The 12,123-nt window shown below is 39.1% G+C and overlaps 1 protein-coding gene across 7 annotated transcripts in view; it reads left to right on the top strand.

Annotated features, from left to right (window-relative positions):
• Positions 1–1,445: 1,445 nt before the first annotated feature.
• The window catches only part of csnk1a1 (casein kinase 1, alpha 1), a 72,974-nt gene continuing 62,296 nt past the window's right edge, over positions 1,446–12,123 (top strand). For 3 of the 7 annotated variants that reach the window (XM_055023646.1, XM_055023645.1, XM_055023642.1), the window contains exons 1-3: positions 3,706–4,358; positions 4,570–4,676; positions 6,687–6,813. In XM_055023646.1, coding sequence (XP_054879621.1) covers positions 4,236–4,358; positions 4,570–4,676; positions 6,687–6,813 — 357 coding nt within the window. In that variant the 5' untranslated portion in view covers positions 3,706–4,235. Of the gene's footprint in view, positions 1,465–3,680; positions 4,359–4,569; positions 4,677–6,686; positions 6,814–12,123 lie in introns of those variants that run through there. The other 4 variants (XM_055023649.1, XM_055023648.1, XM_055023644.1 and 1 more) reach the window with 4 other exon arrangements.

Below are 12,123 nucleotides of genomic sequence, written 5' to 3'. Positions count from 1 at the left end.
CCGCGCCAAACTCTGAACCACTTCCTGAAGCAGTCACGTGGTACAGCCGGGCAGCGAGGCCTCGGACGTCATCGTTTTCGGCTCCTCCCCTAAATGAAGCAAGCCTCGATACGCGCTTTACGGAAACGTCCCCTCCTTTACTCGACACACTCTCCGAAGCCTCGGCACATCACGTAACATCACTACTAAACATGTTGAGCAAAAATAGAAAGTAGTCGGATGAATATGTACAACAGGGGTGATCTATACGTCGACAGATGAGTTGACGTATTGACTCATCAGTTTGCAGCAGGTGACAAACTGAAGGCCTCCAGGTTGCTGATACCAGCACTTCCTCTTCTGACAGGCTTATCAAAATATTCACCAACATCCCAAACATTTGTAGCTTCATTAAAGAATAATTTAAAAAAATGTGTTAAAATTAACAATCAGTAATTATTATTTCAAAAATATTCAGTGCGTTTCAGTTCCATTAACCACAAAAAGGCGAATCAAAGACCGACTGACTAGCAAAGCAGGTATTTCAGTCAGCCAATCAAACACCGCTTCATGGGAGGCTTATTAATAATCGGGAAATAAACATCAAGCCTGGAAACCTGATATCGTAATGGACCGAATGTTTTAATGTGATCTCTGCTCGGCTTGCGGGCGATTCTTTAAACAAATCCAAATATATTTTTAATTGGTAAAATAGCAATAAACATGTCTTTTTGGGGGCTGAAATTATTTTATGGGCCCAAAATATTTTTTGGTATAGCCGTAATAAAATACCCGTCAATTGTCTAATTCTAATTGTCTAGCCCACATGCAGAACACCACACGAGAGACGAAACTTGTGGAAATGACGAGCACTGTTTGGGAGGGTTGCTGAGGTGTTCGGGGTCTCGGTCTCTTTATGGGTCCAAATGATCCAGCGGTTGGCCAGAGGAATCCGGAAGGCAACGAGAAAGTGCGGCGGAGGGCGGATAGGTAAGTTCAGACGGAGTGGAGACAGAGGAGCGGTGCTACTGACAGTCGGAGAATCCAGGAGGAACTTGCAATCAGACGGAGGAGGTGAGTTTGGAAACTCGGGCAACCAGTGGGTACGTTCCACGGCGTCACGATGGAGATCTTGTTCAGAAAACCAGGAAGATCGTCACAAGGAGGATCCAGTATGGCAAGCAAGAAATCAGTAGATTAATTCAACAAAGAGACTTGCTCCATAGGACTCATTGTACCATTACTGGCTAACACTCAGTACTCGCAGTCATTTCTTCTTGTACTCCAGGACTAATGAGAGGATTGAACTCAGGTGTGCAGGATGACGGTACACTTCTCCAGAGAAGGAATGTTTTGGCGCTATCTGGTGGATGAATGGTGAGTAGCACCAGAAGGAAAAAACCCACAAAGAAAACAAAGAACTCCGGAACACGACAATGTTCTTGTGCGAAATTCGATTCCCCTGTGAAAAGACCGTCATTTGTTGTGAGTTCATGCACTGTGTTGGTTTTGTTCTTTGAGCAAGGTGATGTTCATGCAATTTGGAAAAAAAAAAAAATTATTTATCACTAAAGAAGGGTTCTGTGAATGCGCATATGAAACTGGTGGGTTTGATACCTCAGAAAAGGTTAGCAACCACTGATATAGTGTCTCAGCTGAATTTTCTTTAACATTAAGCAAAAAACCCTCACTGCTCTTTTTTCCTTGGTTAATGCTGTTAGTGTGTATCATTCTCAATCAAGAGACCACTCATCCTTCATCGAAACAATCCCCAAAGTTTCGATTGTGGCGGGCTCATAGCCTCTTACAGTGTGTTAGGCTCATTACTGTGATTCTTTAGCAATGACATTCATGTGCACTCGATCATCCTCATATTTCATGTCATAGTCCTGGTCTGTGTTGTACTTAGGGAGGAGGTCTCCTTTCTCTCTTAGGATACCTTGCACCAAGGTTACCTTCACTTTGACCTAAGTTGCTATCAGTGTTATAAGTCTTAGTTTTAATCTCCTGTAAAATAATTATTGTCAAATCTGGTTTTGGTTGTTCACTTTTATCTCTCCTTCTGAGTGAAATGTTCTCATTCATATCACCATCAATCTGAATGAGATTGATGGCGATCTCATTCAGAGATCTCTGAATGAGATGGCGATCTCATTCATTAGGATGTCCTAATGAATGAGGATCGTCCTCATTCATTAGGACTTTTTGTGGTATTCTTAAGCACTCTTCTTGTGTCTGGATAAAAGACAAGCTGGGCTATTTTTGAGGTAACCAACAATAATTCCCTTTTCACAACTTCAGAATTGCCTTGAATTCAGTGTTTTTCAGATATTAGAGGCTTCTCAATGGTATGCATTATACTGCATCAATTTTTATGCAAGAGTCATATAATTGTGTATACACCTGGTTGTGTGTTTGGTGGTGGTCAGAGTGGACGTTAAAAATGGCTGTACCGCTTCTTGTAAAACTGCCCTAGGATTGTGTCAAGAAAAGCTCATAAAACTAATTTTATTATTAAATGATGTTCTCTTGTTTCAATTTTAATGATCTGCAGTTTTGTTCATGTATAAATTATTTTATATAATAGCCTATATACTTGAACAAGTATGTATAATGTGTTTCCAGTCCCAAATACTTCTGTGCTTAAAGAGGTGCATTTGTGATAGACTGGTACATTTCCACAATAACTATATGATTTTTTTGCCCGACTTCAGCTTTACTGAAGCAAGGCACAAATAGTTTTGCACCAAAAATACCGCCATACAATGGCTGTGGGCAGGCAGGCCCTCCTGAAGTGGTCTGTATTACAACAAATTTGAAGAAGCCTCTGACAGAGTAAACTATCTTTCTGTGACAATCTCATGAAGGGGTTTTTCAGGGTTTTCATAATTCTCTTGATTTTATGCAAAATCCTTTAGACAATCATCTCCAGAGATACCACAATTGTCCCCAGAACATATTTTATCAGGTTGTTTAGTCTTTTTTAGGTTCTGGTTTTGATGATGCTGATTCATGCTCCACAATCACTTCCATGATGGAAATAGAATTTGATCTGATCCTGCTCTTCTCCTGCTTTAACTCAGGAACTGCAAAGTCATCTGAGCATTTCTGTAGATGACATAAGTTGGACTTGTGCTTGAAGTCTAAAGTATAAGTGATATTAAAACAGTCTTACAAAAATAATAACACTTTGAAGACAACTGAAAATACTTGAAACAAATCAATTCAGAAATAAGGTTAAAAGCTAATAAAACAAGACCACTGAGTTGAATTTCACAAACTCAGTTTGAATACTATTTACAATAATCATGTTATTATTTTTCTTATTTTGTCATTTCTTTTCAACATAGTACTGTCTCTTATTCCCATTTTTGTAAGTTTTTCTTTTTTATGAATGTGGTAAGTTAATTTGATGCTTAGACACTAGAATTTTCAAACTGTGATACAATAAAAATGTTGCTCCGCTTTTCTTTTCTATTGTTTTTATTTTACTTATTCACCAGTCACGAAACAATTAGTTTTCAAACAGAGGTAGCTACATCACATAATTTCCCAACTTAAAATAACTATGAAAGACAATAAAAATAAATATGATGTCTAATTTTATATCATAAAAAATAAGGTAACTCATTTATGCTTTAGAAATCGAGTTTTGTTCCTGGTAGTTATGAAATTCCCAACAGCACTTGAAGGGGCCATGAGACAGCATAGCTAATCGCCTTCAACTGAAACCAGTTGAGGAAGGGTAGAGAAGACAAGATGGCGGAGTGAGTGGGTTGCGCTTTGTACAGACGGTTGCGGTTCTTAAAGTTCGCCGGAAAAGCAGTTAAGAGACTGTGGAACTACCATTACCATCATCGGGAGCATTGCTTTCAGCTCCTTGTGACAGAAACTTGGGACACTTTTCAGTGTTGCTGCTCGCCACAACGTTAGCTTGATGCTAAACTTTGCTGTGCTGACGTTAGCTTCTTGTTAAAGGCCTTCAGCTTGTTGGGATTTAGTTTTGGATTTACTCCTTCTGTTTGGCACGACATTTCTATATAAATTCTAAATTCTAGCTTATGACAAAACCAATCTCATTGGTCGAGAGCTACTGAAAATAATCATTTTCGTATTTGGGGGGGGGAATTGTTTGTGACAGGTTGTGCTGTGGTTTTACTAATAACGCAACTTTATGTTCTACCGATAACCGAGCTTGACCACAAACGCAAAGATCTTAAAGCTTTTCTGTTGGTACTTGTTCTTCGGTTGATATTATGGCCAGCAGCAGTGGTTCCAAAGCCGAGTTCATAGTCGGTGGAAAGTACAAGCTCGTCAGAAAAATTGGATCGGGATCTTTCGGCGACATTTATTTGGCAATCAACATCACAAATGGAGAGGTAACTTGGTGAATCAGTCTGTTTCTGGGTTCTTGTTTGGGAATGGGATGGTTCATTTTAGATTCTTACTGTGAGAGGCAGGTCGCAACGCTGCCCTGCCTGTTTGCCGGAGAACTAAGATTTCATGTTAGCCTATTGGTATCGGAAGTATTTTTCGTATCAATTCTTGAACTGCAGCGCTAACAGCCATTATGTTGTGTGTTATTTGTAGGAGGTAGCTGTAAAACTAGAATCCCAAAAAGCCAGACATCCGCAGCTCCTATACGAAAGCAAGCTGTACAAGATCCTTCAAGGTGGAGTCGGGATTCCACACATCAGGTAAGAAAATCTTTCCTCCCCTCTTAGTCGAGTTGGTGTCATCGTATTTATGCGGTTCCGTTTGTTTTGCCATCCAAGACGCAGAGAACCAACAGTGATTTTGTGAAGGTCTCGTTGAGATAGGACTCGCTGATGATGAATTGTGACGACATATTTTCAACCAAACAACCTTATTTCACTGTGAAGCCTCTTTAGGCCGCGTTTGGATCCAAGGTAGGGAATAGCTATGAGGTTGGAAATGGCCGCTCCTCTTTTGTTGTGTTACTTCCCAACATGTCTGTTAGAAAATGGCGGCGGAGTTTTCTGAAGACACGGAGTTCCTCAGTGAAGCTTGTCGAACCTGATTTTCTTTTTAAATCGGATTTAAAATTATGCTCTTCAGAGCGACACGCACGTCATCTCGACTCGGTATATTTTATGACGCTGTCAGACAGGCACACTGTACACTGTAATGTATGTGTGTGTATAATATGTATGAAATACACACATATATATATACGTGTATAGAATTGCATTTTACTCATTTTTATTTGTGAACAGAGCTCAAACTCGAAAATTAAACTCACAGTATCAGATTGTTGCTGTGGTAACAATATAATTATGAATATTGTTTGAAGTTTTACAAAGAAAACTTGCCAGCTCTTTTAAGTCTTACATTTAAATGTTAAACAATTTAAAATATTTAAATTTATGTATACTGAAACCATTAAATCCAATTTACCAGCAATAATAATTTCAAACTGTGGTCTGTGTTATTACCATTTATGTTATTAACCAGGAAGCCTTGGGGAGCTTTTGACTTAATTTGGATTAAACAGAAGTGCAGATAATTGATATTCATTTTAATTACTATTTTTTTGATTAGCTGTTTTTAAGACTAGTTGTTGGTTTAGATAGCATTTCACTGGCGATGTTTTCCTGTAATGTATAGTTACCCAGCAATATTTTTATGTTCCCTGTATACTTAGCATCTTCTAATGCAAACCATGGTGGATCACCTCAGTGCCCCAACCACCGGGCTTTCTGGGGAAAACCCTGGTGTGTATATATATCTATATAGATCTACAGAGATATATCTCTATAGATCTTTATAGATATATCTATATAGATCTATAGTACATAGACATATCTCTATAGATCTATATATCTATCTATATCTATCTATATAGATAGATATATAGTTGATGAATTTTGATGTTCTTCACTCCTGAGCTATTTCAGCGTTACAACACGCAAACTTCTTCCTCATTCACTCTGAGCATTGAAGTTCCTCACCATGTCACTTAGGATTTGTTGCCACATGCTTTGCAGTGTGAATGAAAGAGGAAATACAGATGGTGGGTTTTGGTGATCGGCAACACTAGACGGTGATCGGCGATTATGCACATTTTCATGGAAATCTTGCAGATTACATTTGGTGGCCGATCAGTCAGAACACCTCTAATATGTATGTGTGTATACAGCTATGGAAAAAATTAAGAGACCACTTAAAATTTGTCTGTTTTTACTTTTCATAGGTATATGTTTGGGTAAAATGAACATTTCTCTTTTATTCTGTGTACTACTGACAACATGTCTCCAAAATTCCAAGCAAAGATTTATTTAATTACAGAAAATGAGAACTGGTCAAAATAACGAAAAAGATGCAGTGCTTTCAGATCTCAAATAATGCAAAGAAAACTAGTTCATATCCATTTAGAAACAACAATACAAATGTTTTAACTCAGAAAGAGTTCAGAAATCAATATTTGGTGGAATAAACTTGAGATTTCCAATGATCAGTGGTCTCTGATCACTGGATCAGAGACCAGAGTATATGTGTGCTTTTACGTGAGTGAGAGATGCTGCTGTCAGTTTAATTTTGCATAAAACTTGTTTGAACTTATTGTGGTGGTCATGTGCTTAAGTCATTATGAAGCTACAAGTTTGATTTTTCTGATCAAAACCAGCATGAACTCAAGCAAATGTCACATGCACATTGCAAAATAGCTTTGTCTTGTGTGTCATCAGGTGGTATGGCCAGGAGAAAGACTACAACGTCCTAGTCATGGACCTGCTTGGACCCAGTTTGGAGGACCTATTTAACTTCTGCTCTCGACGATTTACCATGAAAACTGTCCTCATGCTGGCAGACCAAGTAAGTAATATTGCACTAATTAACCCTAACGCATAAAGCTTGTTTTGGGTATTCAAAACTGTCTCTGCAGCCCTTATTAAAAACTTTATTAAATGCTCAACAAATACAAAATGGAATGCTATTAAAGCTACACAAATTAAGTCTCCTGTTTGTTCCTTTGTACAAGCTACCAGCAGTCAATTTTTTTCTTTTGATTTTTAGTACTCCAAATGCATTTTTCTATTAAGTGTATTACCAGAAAAGAGCAAAAAAATATTTTTTTTATCAGATTACTTCTAACAATTTTTTGAGATTTTGGGGGTAGGTGTACCTGGCCACAAACCTTTGAGTAAAAAAAAGATGGGGTTTTTGAAAGCCGATTACATAAAAAGTAAATCAGTTTAAACACTTATTTGTAATGAAATTTTTTAAGCATACTGTATATAAATCATATTGAAAAACATGAAAATGCACAGTATAAATAGCTTACTTTAAAAATTAAGATACTTTAAAAGATCCATTCTGCCATCCATTTTCTTATACCCTTGTCCAAAATGGGGTCAAGAGGTGCTGATGCCTAACTCCAGCTAACATTCTGGGCGAGGGGCTGGGTACACCCTGGACAGGTTGCCAGTCTGTCGCAGGGCAACACAGAGACAAACAACCATGCACACACACACTCACACCAATTAACCTGACTGTCATGTCTTTGGTCTGTGGGAGGAAGCCGGAGTACCCAGAGAACATGCAAACTCTGTGCAGAAAGTCCCTGGGCCAGGAATCGAATTCAGGACCTTCTTTCTGCAAGGCAACAACGCTATCAACTGTGCCACTGTGCAGTCCTTTCTTTAAAACAATAAAGAAAAATAAAACAAATAAAACAAATTTCAATATTGATCCTAACAGAAGACTTGGCTTTTTTGGGATGCTATATTAAAAAATAAATGGTCAAACCAAGCCCCAAAAGCTATTTTTTCCAGCCTGCTGAGTGGTTTTAACACACAATTTTTTTTGTAGGGTTCTGGGTCTGTTTAATAAGGATTTATTGGGGTGCAGAATGCTTCCCAAACTATTTTGATCGATGGAAAAAATTTTCTTTCAAAAATGTACAAAATTAAGTATTTTTGACCACTCCTTAAATTTGTATTTTCATTGAAACTTCCTTCTTAGATGTCAGTCAGCCTGCTGCATTAGGTTTATATATTTTTGGATATCTTTAATAGTCTTTTTTTTATATTGCTGGCAGAAAATAGATGTTTTTTTTTGTTTTTTTTAATTTTTTTTAATTTTGGAAAATTCCACACGGCCGACCATCTGTCAAAGTGCCAAAGAAAGTACAGTTTTTCATAAAAAGTGTTCAGAATTTATTATTTTGGTATATTTACAGACACTTCATCATGCTGCTGCCCACATTATGATGTCCTGGGGAGTTGCCATGCTATCAGAAACCGCTACTGAGCACGTCTGCTAAAGTGCATCATGTACTTGTTGCACAAATCGCACAAAATCAGCACAAACCTAAACCACACTTAAACAGGTAGTCGTGCATAATTCCTGTAGCCCATAAAAACAGCTGATCGAATCCACTTTTTAAATTATTATTATAATAAATAATAACAGGGAATTAGACTATGTCTGTGTGATCATTAGGAGGAGGAGGATGGATAACCCCATGTTCAGGTGAGGAGGTGAAGCAACCATGTTTGCTTAATTTCTCCTTTTATGTAAAAGTTTCAACTAGATTTAACTGTTCACCCCTCCCGCAGTATTAGCGTGGCGCTCAGGAGGAGCGCAGTAGATTGAGTTAGCGTGTGGTAGATGTCACGATCAGCCAGCTGGGTGATCCGTTTGGTTTTCAGTTTGCAAAATCACAAAAAAATCTGTTAAACCAGCATCACCGGTAGAATAGTGCACATAAGCTTCAAGTCTTTCTTCTCAACATTTGTAAAGCTTGCATTCAAAACTTCTGTTTTATTGACTGTGCTTTTTCAAACCTTTCTCCTCACACTCAAAACTCGTCTGCTTGGATCAAATCGCTGCTTGCAAACTTCTCCACTCGCTTACAAATAATTTTCTGCTTGCACTAAGAACAAAAAATACCGTTGCACGGCAACCTCTCAGCCAGTTGAATGTAAGTGTCTTACTGGGTGGGTTTGCACAAATATTAAACCTTTTGAGAATAAGAGACATAAAATTTTCCCAAAGCGGGAATTTGTGGGCGTGGCTGAATAGCGAATTCTAATCCCTTGCCGTTTGCATAGAGTTGTCTTTAAATCATAAATGAATCATCTGATTTTCACCAAACTTATGATTGATCTTTGTTAACTTTTAAAGAGCTCAATAGTATTACATTTTAAAATAACTCCACTGCACCCTTTAGTTTATTCTAACGGCTATATCCCTTTGAGATATCAACTGATCTGCAGCAGATTTTTTTGTGCATCTTCAAGGAGCATTTATGATCACATTTTGTTTCGCCGTGTGAACAAGTGTGGGAACTGAGCGAGAGGGGGTAGTATTGCTGGACCACCCGTGGGTGCCATGTGTTTGGAGTAGTGCTGACCTGCGAGGGCCTCCAATGCTGCTTGCAGCTTTAATTGCTGCTTGCAGCAAAGTGCTGCGTAGGCCTATTTTCATACTGTTTCTTCTTATTATGATTCTGCCCCCCAAAAAGAGGGGACTTTTGGGGGGTTTATCATATTCAAAAACTTACCAAACTTGGCGGACGTATCAAGCTTGTTTTAAAAATGGCGTATTTCAAAATCGTCGCAAAAATCGCAAAAGAAACGACTCAACGCTGCTACCTAGCAATTTTCAAATGACCTTCTGCTTGTACAGCTCCCCCAGATGTTCAGAAAATACAATTAATGTCATAGTGCAAGTATTAGAGGAAGTCCAACATTTTGGATTGAAGTTACGATTTTGACCCCATTTTTACCGTTTACAGCTTTTGAATTTGATCGAACTCCTCCTTGGGATTTTGATTCATTGGCTTCCAGCTTGGTCAGTCTGTTCATAAGACATGGTCGATCGTAAGTTATCAAAACTGGTGAGTTTTTGAGCATGCTGAAAGGGTGTTACCAGGTGTCAAAGTTCACCTACTTGCCATGAAACACAAAACTGTTATAACTGTTAAAACTCACAGAAGCACCAAACTTTCAGTGATTGATAGTCATCGGGTGTCCTACAATACCCAATGGTCAAATGACATCACTTAGGCCACGCCCCCTGAGAACAGGAACAGAATGTTTTACTGTGAATGGTCACTATCTTACCCCTTTGACCTAATCAACATGAAACTGTGTCCAGAGACAGAAGACATATTGGTGTGTTGTGGATTCCAACCCCGACCGGTTTCGATGGAGCAGGTGACCTGTAATGTGGCAACAGCAGAATTTGGTTCTAAATTTCAGGCCGATCTGGATCCTTATCCACTCCCCAACAGAAAACCATAATAAACTTTGGTGGGCGTGACCTAATTTCTCATAGCGCCCCCTAGAATACTTTAAATGATTAGCCCCATGCCATGCTTTAACCTAGAATTATGAAACTTGGTACACGTGTATCTTGTCAGGACGTACAAAAAAAAGTCTCTTAGAACCATGGTCTAAACCCCAAGAGGAAGTCAGCCATTTTGGATCGAAGACATCATTTTCTCTTTTTTTACAGACTTATGTGATCGAACTCCTGGAACTGCGAGAGCGCCTGCAGTGGCTGGCGGGCAGCGGTGCTGGAACCCCCACGGTGTCTAATGGGCAGCGCTGAGCTGCAAGGGCCGCACGACGCCGCTTCCGGCTTTAATTTGTGTTTTATTATTTAGTGCATCGTTTTCTGGGCGTTGCGCGTAGCTCTGACTTCCGCCTCTGAGTGGTTGTTGAATGCAAATGTTAGCGGCATAACGTCCAATTTTTAGGTTCGGCCCATGAGGATTTCATTGATTAACGCCTGGGTTTTCATCGTTTTTGGGGGACCAATAAGCATCCTTTAAATGACTGGCGCGATGCCTGGAGTACGGCAGCCTTTCTCTTCCGGGAGCTGCTCGTTGAAAGCGAATGGCGGGAAGAGCGTTGTGGGAGTATTTACACAGGTGAGTGGATAGACTGAACACGGTGGGCGACTGAGCAGTTGATGATTACAGGGCAAGTGTCGCTTTACAGATGAACTGCACATTAAATTTCATATCATTCCGGTCTGAACAAACGGGTGGTGGTACATGGCTGGTAGATGAGTTTCTGAGTGTGACAACGACGGTGCCGTAAATAACCCGTATTGCTCCCTGTTCTTAGACTACCGGTCCCTGGACTTGCGTTCGTCTGTCCCCTGTTCCATTTCCTCCCATCCACCCTCATCTTACGTTCGTTCGCTTGCCTGTGTTATGCCAGATTTATCAATATTGTATTTTATATTTTTTTTTTATCCGATTACTTGATTAATCGTAAGAATAATTGATAAGTTACTCTGTTACTAAAATATTGGTTTACAACAGCTCTAATCCGAGACACACAAAGTCTCCAGCAAGCATCCCTGTTGCCTTGATATTGTTTGTGAATGTGTGGGACAAAAAATTGTGCAATGTTGTTCCATCTGAATTCCCACTATTATGTAGATTAGAGATAATTTTGCTGTCTGATCTGGACTTTGTGATAGAAATACCTCCAAGAAACTTGAATCACCTTTTTCCATCACCTTTTTAAAATATCTATTAAAATAATGTCTCCCCTGCAGGTACCTTACAGAAGGATCCTGTTCATGATCCTTCTATAAGGTTCCAAATCTCTGAAACGGCCCTTTGTGGACAAATGTATAATGGGTAGTTATTTCTTTTGAGATCCATTTCTTAATTGTGTTATCAATTCTATTTTGTGCAAAATTGAAAATTATTGGCAAACCACCTCATAATTTTATGTCTTCTATTCTGGAAATTTTAACCAATTCCTGTTGGTACTTGAGAAAGCTACCTGTCAAGAGTCTCCTGGAATCTGGTGTTCTTCTCATAATTATAATCATTAAGTAGGGCTGTTATTGGGATTCCTTTTATCATTGTGCCTTCCATACTGGCACAATGTATGGAAGGCACATTGTGCCAGTATACGTGCAGTCTTTCCCTCTATTGTGCAATGTCTGATGGCGAACATAGGCAGACTCAAGGTGTCAGTCCATTCCAGCCTTTTCTTAATTGCAGCATCCTATATTTAATTCTGGCCTTTTTACTCTGCCACAAATACCCTGCCAATAAACTGTCCCATCGTAAGACAGATTAGAGATTAGTGTTCTGACTGGTAAACACTGAAATAAGTACAGCATCTGTGGAACGATATTCATCCTGATGGG

Source organism: Poeciliopsis prolifica, unplaced genomic scaffold (assembly GCF_027474105.1).
Source record: "Poeciliopsis prolifica strain line A6 unplaced genomic scaffold, Auburn_PproV2 SCAFFOLD104, whole genome shotgun sequence".
NCBI lineage: Eukaryota > Metazoa > Chordata > Actinopteri > Cyprinodontiformes > Poeciliidae > Poeciliopsis > Poeciliopsis prolifica.
Note: the sequence above shows the minus strand (reverse complement) of the source record. Positions and strands in the feature narration are given on the sequence as shown.